The 17,358-nt window shown below is 37.4% G+C and overlaps 2 protein-coding genes and 1 long non-coding RNA gene across 5 annotated transcripts in view; 2 read left to right on the top strand and 1 right to left on the bottom strand.

The window, feature by feature from the left end:
* Positions 1–16,390, bottom strand: part of LOC307020224 — a 411,310-nt gene extending 394,920 nt beyond the window's left edge. The window contains exons 1-4 of one of the 3 annotated variants that reach the window (XR_013802806.1): positions 16,242–16,383; positions 15,859–15,902; positions 14,730–15,478; positions 13,323–14,453 (exon numbers count right to left, since the gene is read on the bottom strand). This is a non-coding gene — a long non-coding RNA (uncharacterized lncRNA). Of the gene's footprint in view, positions 1–13,322; positions 15,479–15,858; positions 15,903–16,241 lie in introns of those variants that run through there. The other 2 variants (XR_013802807.1, XR_013802805.1) reach the window with 2 other exon arrangements.
* LOC307020214 (SLAM family member 9-like) lies at positions 2,281–7,316 on the top strand. The gene is made up of 4 exons (XM_079651449.1): positions 2,281–2,709; positions 5,028–5,333; positions 5,417–5,698; positions 6,232–7,316. The coding sequence occupies exons 1-4, from the start codon at positions 2,661–2,663 to the stop codon at positions 6,348–6,350; spliced, it is 756 nt and encodes a 251-aa protein (XP_079507575.1). The 5' UTR covers positions 2,281–2,660; the 3' UTR covers positions 6,351–7,316.
* LOC307020215 (uncharacterized protein) lies at positions 8,340–11,929 on the top strand. Its single transcript, XM_079651450.1, has 4 exons — positions 8,340–8,932; positions 9,307–9,606; positions 9,690–9,971; positions 10,502–11,929. The coding sequence occupies exons 1-4, from the start codon at positions 8,884–8,886 to the stop codon at positions 10,618–10,620; spliced, it is 750 nt and encodes a 249-aa protein (XP_079507576.1). The 5' UTR covers positions 8,340–8,883; the 3' UTR covers positions 10,621–11,929.
* Positions 16,391–17,358: the final 968 nt, after the last annotated feature.

Genomic DNA, 17,358 nt, shown 5'->3' with positions numbered 1-17,358 from the left:
TCAAAAGTTGAACATTGCTCAACTTTTGATGCTCACGGTACGTCTACACTACAGGCATCAAAAAATGCTTTCAACGCTTCGCCCATTCACTTGAATGGGGTGACGTAGAAGATTTTGAATCTTCGCCGAACTGCATTGTGGGGAGCATGGCATGGCTTTGCAAGCATCACGAGCATCTATCGGCATCAAAAGTTGAACAATGTTCAACTTTTGAGGCTCGATGCTTGGCATCAGCCAATCAAATTCCGTTTATGCAAATCCCGCCAGTGCAAGCTCAGCCAATCCAACCGCGTGCAAGCTGGGAGAGCCAGACCGCAGTTCATTTCCTCATATTCCAAACGAGATATTACGGTAGCAAATCACCCGGTTCTTTACGACCGGAACTATTTACCGGGATACAAACCGGAGGAACCAGGCATGGAGGGAGGTGGCAGAGACAGTGGGTGAAACTGATAGTTTTTTCGCCTGTTTGGAGAGTTTATATCCAGTTTACTTCGTTTTAACATTGCTATTGCTCTGTATGTCGGGGGCGGGAGATTCATGTGATTGGTTGCTCGCAAAAAATCGCCAAGCTTCAGACACGCCCAGCTTCAAGATTTTTTCATGCCTGTAGTGTAGATGGGCCGTCACGATGCTTGCAAAGCCATGCTCCGCTCCCCACAATGCAGTTCGGCGAAGATTAAACATCTTCTACGTCACCCCATTCAAGTGAATGGGCGAAGCTTTGAAAGATATTTTTCATGCCTGTGTGTGGACGGGCCGTAACTCTCCCACACATTTGACATAAAAGGCAAATGGGCGGGACATCTCTACGCGGTTGACCAATCACAACAGAGCCGGCCAGCTAGCCAATCAGAGCAGACTGGGCTCTGGTTCCAGACAGAGGGTGAAAAGAGGTGCTGCAGCACAGGCAGCATGAGAACAATAAAGAGCTTTGTGAACATTAAAGGGGACCTATCATGCAAAATGCACCTTTGTACGTCTTTTATACATGAATATGTGTCCCCAGGGAACTCAACAAGTGTCAGAAAATACATGGAGACAAGCATGGAGACATGTCACAGTAGAGACACTGATACGCACCTGAACATGAGTAAAATAAGGCCCTTTAATATTCAAAGAAAATCTCTTGACTTGAAACTATTCCTCAAAGACTTTTCCATCACAGCATCTTTATAGTTTTCCATTTTGTTTCAGCTCGTAAACATTGTCCATCAATTCAAAACACGCATTGTCAGTAAAGGGAGTAGCACATTACAGTTTCCTTAACTAGTTACTTATTCTTTATTTCACTAGAGGAGAATGTGAATATCTATCCCTCAGATTCAGTCCCTGGTATCTTAGAACAGTTTCATCCTCAATGAAAGCCCCTTTAGTGTGACTAATGAGGCATGCAGGAAGGTCAGTGGTAATTGGACAAAGTTTGAGTTTGACCTTTATTTTTACAGAAGCACCCAGAAGAGTCGGCCTGAATGCCTTGTTCTTCATTTCTGGGATATAATGTAATTGTGACATGCTCTAGTTTGCATTATAAACACGATGGGACTACAATGCAACAAATTAACAAGGTCATAAAAGTGGAATGAAATTGCCTCTTTTATCTTGTTTTTTGCATGCTCCTTTATCAACTTGAAGTACTCATTCAGAGCAAGGTGAGGACACTGATAATGTGATGCTTGATGATAACAGAGAGGAGAGAAGAAGAGTCGGCCTGAATGCATTGTTCTTCATTTCTGTGATATTTACGCCCATCTTCTGGAGGAGATTTCGGCTGGAGCAATAATGTAATTGTGATGGTAGTTTGCATTATGAACATGATGGTTTTTCTTATTGTTTTTTGCATGCTCCTTTATCCATTTGCAGTAACAATTCAGAGCAAGATGAGGACACTGATAATGTGATGCTTGATGAGAAAAGAGCAGAACACTTTTGAAACTTTTGACCTGCAGGGTTACAGGATCACATCAAGCACATAATCTGACATATTAACATGTTACTGTCATTTATGAATAAAGAACAACAGAAAGCCCTGGCCTGCATAAGGAACACAAGACTAGCCTTCCTTTTTTATGGTTAGTTATTTGTACATGTTGTCAGCGCAGAATGTGTGCTGTGTGAAAATATCTTTGCACGTTCCTCTTTCTTTGAAACAGATTATAAACACGTTGAGGTGCAAGAGGTGTGAGACACAGAGTTCTAAGAAAGGAAGTGGTTACTGTTGTTTGTGCAGGACATCAGCTAGAAGGGTTAAAGTAAAGCAACACATTAAACTAATGTGAGTAATAAACAGTGCAAACTACACTTTTTATTGGTTTTATGTAAAGTATTGACACAATTGTAATGTTTTTTTCCATCTGTTGCTTCATCTGGTGCAACATACACCAACTGAAATGTAAAGTGCCTTGTTAATCATCCTGTAATTGACTTTCACATTAAAATCTGCTTTCTTGACAAACGTTTGGATTAAAAAAAAGGTCTTTATCAAAAGATCCCAAAACAGAGATAAGAGACGAACTTTGAAAAAGAGAAGTTAATATTGTCACATCATGCAAATGTGATGTGGTTTTTACAGGAAGAAGACTTGGTGATGTGTTGTTAGAGCTAAACAGGACTCACACTGTAACCTGTGACATTGAGTATTCAACCGGACAGAGACTGTCATGTTCATCTTCGTGATTCTGGGGCTGCTGGTCTGCACTGAGGCACAAGGTAGGATAAAAACACGTCTAATTCAATGTTTTAACATGATCTAATTACAGTCATTGTGTCCTGCTTAAAAAGTAAACAGTTTGACTCTTTAAGAGTTTAAAAACGTGGCATCACTGTGGTCCAAGAGGAGTTTCTTCAAGTTAGATGATGTGGAGTATAACAACCTTCCTACTGTCATCAGGAATGTATCTTCCTATCCAAAAAAGAAACCCTTGTTTTAGTGGGAACATGCAGAAAACTAAATCCTGGTTATCAATTCTGAGCATTTGAAGCCAAACATGTGTAAACAAATATTGAAAAAGAAGTTTAGAGAAGAAAATATTGACAAACATCTTCATTTAAAAAAAAAAAAGCAAAAGTCATATTCAAACCAAGTATAATGGTGTTGCATACTGACATCTTCTGAGCTTTTTAAAACATAACATTAACTTGACATTTTTGTTCAAGGCAACAAATTGGGAACAATTTGAGAGTTGTTGCACAAAGCTACTTTAGTGGAGGAAAGGATCAAAATTGGTGAACAACAGTGTGGATGATGGTAGGGGTACATTCATACTTGTCAACCCTCCCGATTTTCGCGGGAAACTCCCGATTTCATTGCCCTCTCCCGGTTTCCTCCCGGGGTCATATTTCTCCCGCATTTCTCCCGATTTCTGACAAAATCAGATTTACACACGACTGTTTCCACTCGGACTTTAATACAGCTACACCATTGTTTGGTTTCCATGGTAACACGTCTCTTTAGTAGCCCGCGCAACTCAAAGTCTGAGAGGGTGAGGCAGATATTCACAGAAAACAGAACAAGAATCGAAAACTACTCTACTCTCTGCTCACTCCTTTCCTGTAAAATACAGGTCCAGCCCACACATATGCTCCATCAAGGACGGTGCTACAGGCCGCAAGGCAGTGCACTTACAACTACAATAAGCATGTTAATGTTAATCTAACAGCTCCGGCGATCCACTAGCACCCCCCTCCCAATTTTGCATTTTGAAATGCTCCCGATTTCTGAGGTCTAAAGGTTGGCAAGTATGGGTACAATTATTATCGGAACAATGCATCATTAGGTTTAGTTTCACCGATTTGTTACTGAAATTAGTAGTCGTAGCTGTATTAATGGTAATGGCAGATTGTAAGTCATTTGTTTTAAATGTCTGTTCACTTTCAGCTAAAGTTACTTATCATACTAATTAGCAGGAGAGACACAAAAGCTGAAAATGCATTAATGTTGAACTATGGTGATCACTGGGTTATTGTTAATTCTGTTCATAATAAGATAACATGTTAACAGCTGCAGCAATAGACGTCTTTAGTGGGATTCATGCAAGTAGTACCATAAAGTTATTTCAGATTTCTATCTTGCGATAAGTGATACATAATATGTGAGTGAGAAATAGCCTTTGTTCTCATGATCTATCAACCAACCATAACTCCATGAATTGGGACGAATAAAAGCCACAGTGAAGCAATCGTATTTCAATTAAATTAATCTATTTTGTTAAGAAGATACACAAGTAAACATAAACGGTTTTACACTTAAAACTGTTTTATTACAAAAATGTAAAAATAACCAGCATCCCTGTGATCTTAGGGTTTTGTAAAGTTAGTTAATGTGTAGTAAAAAAAAAAAATGGTTTACATTAATTAATCTTCCAATTCTTCAAAAATAGCCTTTTTTAGGGGAAATATGAAGCAAACTAAAGAATTGTTCGCAATTCTAAGAATTAAAAGCCAAAACTTTTTCAATAAAACCATTTAAAAATAAGCTTGAAGAAAAATAAAATATTTTCAGGAAATAACCATCGAACTGAACTAGCCTTTTTATAATGTGAATTATTTTGAGCTTTATTGTTGTGTGGGTGAGAGTAGGGAAATGAAGGACGTGGAAGGAAGTCCCATGTTTTCAGAGGAGACAATGTAAAAACTTAAAAAAGATATACAGTTTTCGATGATATCCTCAGGGCTGAGTTTCCCCATACCAGGACAAATTGTGTCAAGAGTTATTAGTAACTAAGCAGGAGAATAATGGTAAAATATGTTTATTATTACTATTGTTTACTTTCAGAAGAGTTCTGACCATATTAAAGGTAGGAGAGACAAGTGGGCAAACAAATAAATGTTCTTCACTTATTAAACTATGATGGCTATGACTATTACGGTCACTGGGTTGAATGTTAAGTTAGTATTTGATTATAATCAGATATTTGTCATAAATAAAGTATGCAAATATAGTAACATTCAAAATTGTTACAACTGTCTAAACACATACAGTATATTGTATGTGATATTTACTGTATGATGTGTCTACTGTTTTACAGGGATCAGTGCTGGGACTCCTGTGTTTGTGCTGAAGGGAGAGGATTTGCTTCTGAATGTCACCAAAGCTGTTGTTCTTGGAAAATTTGATGATTTTTCCTGGAAATGTAATAAAAGTAACATAGTAAGATTCACTTTTAATGACAAAGGAGCCTCTCCTCATTACACTGGAAGGATTGAGTTTCCTGAGAACAATTTCTCTGTGAAATTGAAGAATCTCCAAGAGGCAGACAGTGGAGTTTATACTGCTGTAGTGATGAAGGATTCAGGAGACGAAACAGAAGCTAAATATAGTGTCAAAGTTCAAGGTAGGTTTGTTAACCTCTCAAACTCTGATAGAGTTTCTGTGGTCTTGTTTCTAAAACTCTTCACCTGCTTCTTCCCTCCTCAGATCGAGCGTCTCTCCCTCTCCTCACAGTGAGCTCTGTCTCTGAAAGCTCTTCCTCCTGTAGCTTCACTGTGACCTGCAGCTCACAGGACTCTCACATCAACAGCACTTTCACATGTGACACCAGAACCTGCAGTCAGGAGGGAGGAGAGCGGTCAGAGGGGATCCCTGACACTTTTCTCCAGGTCTACCAATCAAGTGGATCGATCATCTGTAACCATAGCAACCATGTCAGCTGGACCAACGACACCAACACAATCAAAGACGTCTGCCACCAGCAAGATGGTAAGAGAAATTACTTCCTGATAATAACATACCATTTAAAGTTTAAAAAACCTTCTTTTTGAATTAATAACCCGTTCTGTCAGGCTGCAGGTGTTACATGTGAACTTAAAACTTCAAAAAATTAATTTGAAGAAACTTTAAATAAAACAATTAATTCAGTACATCATGTGTTACGCATATAATGTGCATTTTGTGTCATATACAGAACCTGAAACCTTTTCACTTGAATATTTGTATAAGTACAAAAATACCTGCATATTTGAAGAACAGAATAAACATTAATTCAACATTAAACCGCCACCATGCTGTTTTACGTTGCATCATGCATATCGACAGTCTGTCAAACTCAACTGTACTTTGCAGTGCTTGTATTTCACAATGTAGGACTCAAAGTACTTGCAAACTGTAAAGTAGTCAAACTGTTATCCAAATAAAGGAATAATACCTGATTTGCTGCTTCCACTCAGTTGTGCGTCTCAGTCTGGATCTCTGTGTCGGTTTTGATATGAAACTCTCTGTTTGTTGTGTTTCAGATCCAGAGGGGTTATCTGTGTGCCTGGTGAAGACGTGTGTGTTCTCTGTGGGTCTGATCATCATGGTGTCGGCTGTCATCACGGTTCATCTCATGGAGAAGCTCAACAAGAACAAATAAACTCATAGTTCTGGTTCCCAACCGGGGGTAGGGGGACCCCTAGGGGTAGTTGGGGGGATTGCAGGAGGTACGTAGAAAGATTAGGGGTTGCAAATTATGTACACAAAAAAAAACATTTCCAAATAAATGTTCATAATCCTGGTGTCCCGCCTCCAGACTTGTTGCAGCTTATGAAAGACAGGCGAGCTCAAGTGTCTCTTTAAGAGCTCTAGTCTTAACAAAAGATGTTGAAACTGCTAGAAGTGAGTCTTCATTTTATTACGTTCGCTCACAATATGTGTAAATGTCAAGTTTAAATGCATTTATATTAAGGGTGAGTTATAGAGTTACAAAAAGAACATGTAGGCGAATCATCCCAGCTGAGTGACGGGGTACCTACTAAATATAATAATAGTATATAATGGCGACCAGCTCAAGGTCGGGAACCACTGCTACATGCAACCAATCTTACATAAACAGTATCTCACTCTTTTATAGAAAAACTTAGGAAAGTGTTTTTTTTGACGAGTGAGTCCCTGTTTTATTTCTATTGTGCATGCAGAAGGCCTTAGGGGTACAACATGTCTGCTGCTGATTTGATGATATTTCACTGATCCACAATTGGTGGATCAGCAAACATGGATATAAATATGTACACTTACAATGTACTGTACATGTGAACAAACAATGCATTGTGGCTAGTACATCGTGGTGTGAACATTGATGCTTTGCAAGGAAACACAGAAGGCAGCTTTCGAGAAAATGCTGAATGTTCCTGTTAATCCAATGATTAAATCAAGTCATTGTGAAATCTTTTTGTTGACTTCAGATTACGGGGATTTTCTAAAAGCACAAATAACATCTTTATTTGTATGATCACGATTTAAAAGATTTGTTTTAGTTTTTCTTTGTACAGTGTATTTTATTCTTATTTACATTTTTAAATGAAAGCATACATGCGCATTTAATAAAGCTGTTTTATTCCTATATTGTTCGTTATCTATTATGTGTTCATGCAAATGGGAAATTACTCACACAAATGTTTAGATTTTTTGTGACAATGTATTCCATTACATTTACTAATGACCTAACCATCAGTAACTACTGTAAGTATCTGATATTCATATAACCTAAACAAATCACTTTCCATTACTTTTGGGACAAATCAATATCAATGCAATGCAAATAAAAACAATAAGGCTTTTACTACGTGTTAAATGTAATCTTAGAAGAAAATAAAATAAATATATATTGTTCATCAAAAATGTGTCCTGTGCTAAGAGACCATTTTATTAAAATCTGCTCCTTTTACAAAAAACAGAATATGCTTTTTTCAATAAATAGCATCTCGTAAAAATGCAATTAAAAAGTCAAACTATAGCATACCTAGAACATGTTCTTAAAGAATAGAATAGTATAGAATGCCATAATAAGTCAAGCATAACATACAAGAAAAAATCATTTCATCATAATAGGCCATAGCATCACCAAATAGTCTGTCATTTAAAAGCATGTTTGGCCATGATAACAGTGTCATAGTATGATATGCTATAAAGACAAATATTTAAGGAGTCACAGTAAAATATATCACAAAGAAATGTCACAAAAGGTCACAAGAGTCCTTGTACAGTACTGTAAATGTAATAAAAAAAATCTTGCAACTTGTTCAAGTAGAGCTTGTTTTTTTGGTCATTCAAGTTTTATAGCATGGCAACAATGTCATTACAAAAGTAAAAGTTTGGTATCCAGTAAAAATGTCAGTACAGAATAAAAAGTCAAGCCAAATATGACAAAAGTCATGTTTTATAGGACAGTAGGACATTACAATCTAATTCAAACAAGTCAAAGTATAGTCTGCCATAATATGTCATTGTAAAGTGTGTCATTAAGAAGTCCTGTATTATCATCTGCCATCAAATGTCCTGGTGTTGTAGGCCATAAAAAGTGCAATGGTATAAAATCATAAAATAAGTCACAGTTAAATATGTCGTAAAGAATGTCACTGAAAAGTCATAGTAGAATATTTCCTTATTTCATGGTTAGTTATTTGTTTTGTGCAGAATATGCGCTAAGTGAAGATATCTTTGCACGTTCTCTTTCTTTGAAACACAGAGTGTAAAAACGTTGACATTTTACCAAAGCTATCTATAGTTTGGTATGCAGTCATGTCGGACACTGCTCTGAGAAAGGAAGTGGTTATTATTGTTTGTGCAGGAAACCAGCTAGAAGAGTTAAAGTAAAGCAAACACATAAACTAATGTGAGTAATAAACAGTGCAAACTACACTTTTTATTGTTTTTATGTAATGTATTGACACAATTGTAATGTTTTATTCCATCTTTTGCTTCATCTGGTGCAACATACACCAACTGAAATGTAAAGTGCCTTGATAATCATCCTGTAATTGACTTTCAGTTAATATTTTCACATCATGCAAATGTGATGTGGTTTTTACAGGAAGAAGACTTGGTGATGTGTTGTCAGAGCTAAACAGGACTCACACTTTAACCTGTGACATTGAGTATTCAGGCAGGGCAACCGGACAGAGACTGTCATGTTCATCTTCATGATTCTGGGGCTGCTGGTCTGCACTGAGGCGCAAGGTAGGATAAAAGTATAGGAACAATGCATCATTAGGTTTAGTTTCACCAGAATTGTTACTGACATCTCTGTGTGAGGAGGAGTAGCTGTATTAATGGTAATGGGAAATTGTTAGTCATTTGTTTTACATGTCTGTTCCCTTTCAGCAAAAGTTACTTATCACACTAATTAGCAGGAGAGACAGAACAGCTGAACATATATGAACTTTGCCCTATGGTAGTGTCCACTGGGTTATTATGAATTATGTTCATAATAAGATGGTGATGTTTAGCTGATGATCAGAATGTCAGAAATAAAGTACAGAATTGGAGTAACATTCAGAATTGAAAACTATATATTGTGATATTTACTGTATGATGTGTCTTCTGTTTTACAGGGATCAGTGCTGGGACTCCTGTGTTTGTGCTGAAGGGAGAGGATTTGCTTCTGAATGTCGCCAAAGCTGTTGATCTTGGGGGATTTGATTTATTTTCCTGGAAATGTAATAAAAGTAACATAGTAAGATTCACTTCTAATAACAAAGGAGTCTCTGATAACTACGATGGAAGGATTGAGTTTCTTGAGAATTACTCTGTGAAATTGAAGAATCTCCAAGAGGCAGACAGTGGAGTTTACTCTGCAGAAGTGACAAAGGGTTCAACAGAAGAAGTAGCGAAATATAGCGTCAAAGTTGAAGGTAGGTTTGTTAACCTCTCAAACGCTGATGGGGTTTCTGTGTTCTTGTTTCTAAAACTCTTCACCTGCTTCTTCCCTCCTCAGATCGAGCGTCTCTCCCTCTCCTCACAGTGAGCTCTGTCTCTGAAAGCTCTTCCTCCTGTAGCTTCACTGTGACCTGCAGCTCACAGGACTCTCACATCAACAGCACTTTCACATGTGACACCAGAACCTGCAGTCAGGAGGGAGGAGAGCGGTCAGAGGGGATCCCTGATACTTTTCTCCAGGTCTACCAATCAAGTGGATCGATCATCTGTAACCATAGCAACCATGTCAGCTGGACCAACAACACCAAAACAATCAAAGATCTCTGCCACCAGCTTGATGGTAAGAGAAATTACTTCCGGATAATAACAAATAGTTTGGAATTTCAAGTTACCGCTCTGTTTGGCTGCAGGTATTAAATGTGAACTTAAAACTACAAAAATATAATTTGAAGAAACTTTAAATTACAAAATTAATTCACTACATCATATTTTACGCATATAGTGTTCAGTTGGTCTCGTATATAGAACCTTTATATAAACCTCTGAACTTTAATATTTGTATACGAACAAAAATACCTGCATATTTGAATAACAGAATAAACATTAATTCAACATTAAACCCCTACCATGCTGTTTGACATTGCATGATGCATATCGACAGTCTGTAAAACTCAACCACACTTTGCAGTGCAAGTATTTTACAAGTATGTTTACAATGTAGGACTCAACGTACTTGCAAACTGTAAAGTACTCAAACTGTTATCCAAATAAAGTAGTAATACCTGATTTGCTGCTTCCACTCAGTTGTGCGTCTCAGTCTGGATCTCTGTGTCGGTTTTGATATGAAACTCTCTGTTTGTTGTGTTTCAGATCCAGAGGGGTTATCTGTGTGCCTGGCGAAGACGTGTGTGTTCTCTGTGGGTCTGATCATCATGGTGTCTGCTGTCATCACGGTTCATCTCATGGAGAAGCTCCACAAGAACAAATAAACTCATAGTTCTGGTTCCAAACTGAGGGTATGGGGACCCCTAGTGGTAGTTGGGGGGATTGTAGGAGGTATGTAGGAAGATTAGGGGTTGCACATTATTTCCAAACGAAACATTTTCAAATCAATTTCATAATCCACACAAGAATAAAATATTGAAATCTATTACAAAAGTGTTCGGCCTCAAGGCTAGAAGTAGCAAACATGAATATAAATGTGTTCACTTACAATGTATCTACATGACAATTCATATTGGCTAGATCTTGATGCTTTGCAAGGACAAACACAGAACGCAGCTTTCAAGAAAATGCTGAATGTTCCTGTTAATCCAATGATTATATCAAGTAATCTGTTTGTATGTAAAAATCCTTTTGTTGCGTTTGGATCATGGAGGTTTTCAAAAAAACATAAATGATATTTTTATTTGTATGATCAACATGTTTAAAACATATTTAGTTTGTTATTTGTACAGTATTTTTTATGCTCGTTTAAATTTTTTAATGAAAGCATACATGCACCATTTAATAAAGCTTATTAATTCCTATATTTTTCATTATCTATAATGCGTTAATGCAAATGAACAAATTACTCACATATGTTTGCAATTAATTTGATTGTACTAAAGATCATGTGTGGCAATTCTTTGTTTCACTCTGCTGTGACAATGTATCCCATTACATTTACTAATTACCTAACCATCAGTAACCTACTGTAAGTATCTGCTATTCATATAAAGTAAACCAATTACTTTCCATTACTTTTTTTTTGTTGGGACAAATCAATATCAATGCAATGCAAATAAATACAACAAGGCTTTTACCGGTGTACAATATAAAACAACAGAACAATGTAACCTTAGTTTCAACAACGGGTCCTCTGCTCTTTTTATAACAAACAGAATATGCTTTTTTTTAAAGTTCACTGCAGTTTATTCAGAGCTTTCACAGCATTTTTAATAAATCCTCTATCCACCCACTGAGCTGTCAAAGAGGACAAAAACTCATTGAATATTCAGGAAAAATATGGTCAAAAGATTTCAAATAGGCTAGAAAAATATAGTTTACAAATACTTTTTTATCTTAATTCATGAAATACTCTCACATAATATGACATACTGTGGTGACCACGTATTTAACCACTGGTTCATAATTCAAACTGGGAACTACAGTTGCGGCTTTTGTTCCTGCACGGACATTTTATGTGTTGCTTATATATAGTGTGTGCCCTCTTGGCTCTTTCTCTTGTCGACCCGGGCTGCGACCCGACAACATGTCCTATTCTGCTCTCTATTAAAGTACCCTTTCACATCTCCATTGCACCGCCTCCGACTCCATGTCCTCGGCACTACAATACTCACATTACACATTAGGCAAGGCACGTTTATTTCAACCCGATATCACGGCAAGACGTGAACATGTGACGATTTACCATGCTGGGAGACGTTAAGATGTCACGATTTCGTCCCTTCAAACGTGATAGTTACACGGTTGTGTTAACCCATGTTAACCAGTGGAGAGATAACCAGAAATGTCAAACAAATGCTACCCCGACGGTCGGTTGTTATTGTCAATATTAATATAATAATGATTTATTTTGTAATAGTCACACTCGATTACGCCGATTTTCTTGTTGCCCCAGCTGGTCGACACCTCTTTTAGCAGACACAAAGGCTACATTAATGTATTAAATCGATGTTAATCCATACGTGTGGATGTGGAATTAACGGACGTGACGTTGTGCGATTGAGTTGCCAGGCAACAGCTTCGGTTCATGTTCATTTACAAACTCTTCAACTACAACTGTAGTTATATTTAAAAACATGTTAGAAGGCCTCACGAAATACTTTAATGCAAATTAAAATGTGAATGTGAAGAATGTGTGTATAACAAAATACATCGGTGATAAACGAAACCGGAAACAGACGTAGGCAAGATCCTCAGCTCGATGATTGGATGGTTTAGCCGCAATGCATGCTGGAATTTGGTGTTTATGTGATGTGAAATCTGAAAACGTTTTTTAAAAATAAAATAATACTTTATTCCGAGTGTGCTTGCTTTTCTCTTTGAAAGTCATCATATAAAGGTATTGTAATACACGGTTCGGCTGCATTAAGTATTAAATATCTGCCGTAATTCTCTATTTATAGAGCCCTGCTGAGAAGACTTCTAGACAAGCAGGAAGAACTGCCGCCAAAACTGAAAACGTGACGTGGATCATAAATATATGAGCAATTAAACAACATCTTACATTTCTTTTCACACAATATGTCTCCTTGCAGTATCAACACAAATTCGGCTGACTTTTATATTTGATCCAATTGGTAGATAGGCTGTATTTACACCATAACGGTGCAGAGCTGATAGAAAGGGACACCTAGTGGTTGAAGCACGTTATTTTATTAATTAACATGAACCAAAGCTGTTGCCTGGCAACTCAATCGCACAACGTCACGTCCGTTAATTCCATATCCACACCTATGATCCACACGCATGGATTAACATTGAGGGGCAACAAGAAAATCGGCGTAATCGAGTGTGACTATTACAAAATAAATCATTACGTCGGGGTAGCATTTGCTTGGCATTTCCGGTTATTTCTCCACTGGTTAACATGGGTTAACAATACCGTGTAACTGTCACGTTTGAAGGGACGAAATCGTGACATCTTCACGTCTCCCAGCATGGTAAATCGTCACATGTTCACGTCTTGCCGTGATACCGGGTTGGTTTATTTATATAGCATCTTTCAACACAAGGCAATTCAAAGTGCTTTACAAAAATGAAGACATTAAGAAAATGGCATTTCAAAACAGTCATTAAAAAGCAAAGATAATAAAATAAACATTAAAAGAAAAAATACATGAATAAAAGTTACAGTGCAGTTTAAGATGTGAATAGTTCAATTAAAAAGCAGCGACAAAAAGTAAAGTCTTCAGCCTGGATGTCAGAGTTGCAGCGGACCGGCAGGTTTACATTACATCACATGTTTCTGACACTTTGATTGAAAGTGAGTTTATTGAAACAAAAAAAATAAAGAATCCTGCAGCTACATTGACTTATCAAAATCAATGTTGGTGTTGGTTTTTAAAAGAAGATTAGTGGTTGCTGTTGCTCTTAAAGGTCTCCTATTATACTATTTATAGGCATGTATTATGGGTCTCAGATGTATACAAATATATAACAAACATGTCTATGATGTGTTTTGCTCAAAATACAAAACAGATCATGCATTTTAGACATCCCTCATATCCCTTTATTCCAGCCCTGTTAGAGAAATGCTGATTTTGGGTCCTTGGCTTGAAAAAAAAAAATAGGAGGGGGAACCTGCTCAGAATTGACCTTTCGCAAAGCCACGCCCCCCCTTGGTTACTGTTGCTAGTCCGACAAGCTGAGAGCCAGATGCGTTAAACAAAGCCATAATGGAGGGTCTCCGTAACGTCGGAGTCGCCTTAACAGACTCATTTTGGAGCAATAACGCAGCAATATCCTCCAGGTCCCGACAAAAGGGGCTACAATATGCTATGGAGGGTTATATCCACAGTATAAACATTAGAAAAGAGGGAGGCACAACATCAATAGAGGCACTTGCATACAGGTCGCAGTGCAAGAGTGAAAAACCACATGAGCTGTATGTCAAATTCGACGGAATTATTATTATTATTTTGGAATAAAACAATACAATCACAAGAGGCATTAAATGTTGTAGTTTGTCTAAAGTTAACTACCGTTTCCTTGGTGGCTTTCTGCATCCACCTTGTTGTTCCTTTGTGGGGGTCGGGGTGCCCACTTGTGCAGCAGGATTAGGGAAGTCGGCAGTAGGCTTTCCATTAACAAAATGCTACAAAGATTAAAGCAAAATATAAATGAATGATTGCCTGTTGGCTTTCTTGTTTGTACTTTGACCACAGGTAGACTAATAACGGAGCTCAGCTGTTCAGACATTATTATGCATCAAGTGATATACATGGTCAAATCGACCTAGAAGCACACAGCTTACAGCTGTAGTCGTGTGACTTTAGCTAACGTTAGTTAGTGAAATTAGTTAATTAAATTAGTTAGTTAATTTGTGAATGTAATCTTTGCTAGCTAGCTAGCTACGTTAGGACGTATTTACCTTGGAGCAAACGTATTTGTGTTTGTTGATATTCGCCATATTCAGCTGGGCATGGGGCCTGCCGCATTTCTTTATCCACTGGCGGCATCTCTCCTCTCGGGTTTTGGGTTTTGGGTTTAGGAAACGGGTAAAATATCACCCCCCCCCCCCCCTCCCCCTCCCCCTCCCCCTCTAAGCTTATGGGATATCTGCTATCCGATTTGCAAAGACCATAAGCACAACGCTTCACCATTTTCGCAATTAATTTGAACGCTAAGCTTGTCGGACTTCCACAGGGAGCCGCGCACGTGATCGAATATGATTGGACAACGGGCATTTAGGGGCGTGGCTTTGCGAAAGGTCAATTACACTTCAGATACAGTTAAATTCTGCCGTGATTAAATGCCATATCATGTTCCAAACCACATCAAAGATTATTTCTGAAACAGTATGGAGCTCAAATGCTTTTTCTCTTGCGGGTGGATTTTCACACCAAAAGAGGGTAATGTGAAAATAAAATCCATGGCTCAGTTGCCATAAATCGTAATCCCAAAAACTGCAATATGTGGAATACGACTCCTGATCATTTTTCAAGGACCTGGTGTGGTATTTTTCACCTGAGCGTACACAATCTCTAGCTGAGCTGTGTTTCTAGGCTCAGTGGGTGCTGCGGGTCCAGTGTGAGGACCAACCATAGCGTAGATGCAGGACAGAGGCAGAGCTGAAGCTTCATCATCTGTTGGATCCTGAGTCCAGGCTGGAGCTACGAACTGGAACATAACAAAACATTGATTTACCAAAGGTTTTTTGTATAATATTGTATTTGTATATGTCATATATTCCTCAAATTCAATACCATTCCATATTATTGACTGTAAAAGTGATATGGTGTTAAATTAAAATGTAAGATTAATTTGTATTTTCAGTTAAAAGGCATGACATTTGAGGTGTTATTAATCAAAAGCAGAGTAAGGATAAATAAGCACACAAAAAGCATTTGCACTGCTAACACACACAGTACTTTGTATTTAGAGAAAGACATGGGAAATGAAAGGTCTCCTCTTTATACAGTAAATAGCAAATACATATACACATTCAGTCACATTTTTGAGTGAAAAGTTAAAAAAAATAAACTTGTCTCTTACAGTACCTGAGCAGTATCATAAACTGTATTTTCGACAATCACTCTTTTTCCTGCAGGTCAGTAAAAAAAAAAAGTGGATTTGCATTAATTTACATTTCATTTTGAGAGCTTCACCTTTAAAGCTTATTTCCTTCATAAGATTTACTTGAGCAGCATCTGAATTGACTCCAGATGTTGGTTTGTCCTAATTATCTTTTTCAAACAGCTGAACACTTCAAAGCCTCTGGGTATAGAATATTATAAAGAGTATGTTTCTGTATGAGAGGTTTCAGACATTTTTTATGTGATTGCTCAATTAGACAATGGGGATATGTAGGTGGTATATGATGAACTTGACTAAAACACTTAATTCCCACAGGAAACAAAAATGTTAAAATGCACAGTCTTACTCGTTCTTCTCCAAAGTACTGCACCAATGATGGTGGGAATGAGAATTGTGAACAATACTCCCAAAATGAAGTGACCAATGTTTTGTGGGGTACGATCTGTAAATAAAAACATAAGTCACATTGTAATGCTTGGTTAAATTCCTAAACTTAGTCAAGTGTGTTACTGCATCACATCCCGCCAGACTGTTAGATTTTATTACACACATTTTTTTAGATAATTTCATTTGTTTGCTTTAACCCTAATATCTTAAACAAAACAGTTATTCAGTTCAATGTCAAACTATCAAACTTCCAAAGTTCACTGAATGAGAAAATGTAAGCACCACCTGCTTCTTGTTTAATCAAAGCAACTGTTATAGCAGAATGTTTAATACAGCGTATTTCTTATATTCATTAAAGATCACTTGGTATTCCATATGATGTGTGTTGGGTCACACAAAAAAACGTGTAATAACTACGTTGGTCCACAACTTGGGACGTAGTATTTCTACAAAAACGCCTCTGAAATTGTAAGATCCCTACGTTTTTTTTCACCATTGATTTCCAATGGCTGGCATCTATGTCACGTGGTCTTCAAATTTCTCCCTGCAGAAAAAAAAAAACATGGCCGACAGTTTGGCCATTAAAATGCATTTTGATGTCATTTGTATGCGAGAAATATGAGTTGTTATTTCAGATTATGTGTGCAGTGGATGTACATGATCTTTAGTTTGCTAGTTATTACGAAGAAATACTTCAGGAAATTGTGTCCATTCAACGTTTTCATTGTTACCAAGGTGGTTACTTGTGTTCCATAATGGGCAGCATTAATATATACCCACATGCCAGCTAAGGTCAGAAGAGCTTTATTTAACAGCTGGTCTTATGTCTGTGACCCCTCCAGTTGTTCATTGATAAGCCTGAAACATGCACTTGTCAAGGTTCAAGAGGCAAATTTTGCAAATATGGCAGTAGCATCGATCATCTTAAGATAAGATATACTTTATTGATCCCAAGTTGGAAACATTCGCGTTACGTCAGCATGTGTAACAGTTGTAAATATGCAGTGGTGTTTATTTGTAAATCATTTAGTATAATCACACAAATTCTATGTTTTATATTAATAATTCTGTGTTCT

The sequence above is a fragment of the Notothenia rossii genome (assembly GCF_949606895.1).
Source record: "Notothenia rossii genome assembly, chromosome: 9".
NCBI lineage: Eukaryota > Metazoa > Chordata > Actinopteri > Perciformes > Nototheniidae > Notothenia > Notothenia rossii.
This window is presented reverse-complemented; position numbering and strand designations above follow the sequence as displayed.

What these genes read in the sequence shown, in the direction of transcription:
- LOC307020214 (XM_079651449.1), top strand. Translation starts at nt 2,661, where the DNA reads ATGTTCATCTTCGTGATTCTGGGGCTGCTGGTCTGCACTGAGGCACAA. An exon ending in ATATAGTGTCAAAGTTCAAG is followed by an intron (nt 5,334 to 5,416) that starts GTAGGTTTGTTA and finishes TTCCCTCCTCAG; the next exon opens with ATCGAGCGTCTCTCCCTCTC. An exon ending in CGTCTGCCACCAGCAAGATG is followed by an intron (nt 5,699 to 6,231) that starts GTAAGAGAAATT and finishes GTTGTGTTTCAG; the next exon opens with ATCCAGAGGGGTTATCTGTG.
- LOC307020215 (XM_079651450.1), top strand. Translation starts at nt 8,884, where the DNA reads ATGTTCATCTTCATGATTCTGGGGCTGCTGGTCTGCACTGAGGCGCAA. An exon ending in GGTCTGCACTGAGGCGCAAG is followed by an intron (nt 8,933 to 9,306) that starts GTAGGATAAAAG and finishes TCTGTTTTACAG; the next exon opens with GGATCAGTGCTGGGACTCCT. An exon ending in ATATAGCGTCAAAGTTGAAG is followed by an intron (nt 9,607 to 9,689) that starts GTAGGTTTGTTA and finishes TTCCCTCCTCAG; the next exon opens with ATCGAGCGTCTCTCCCTCTC.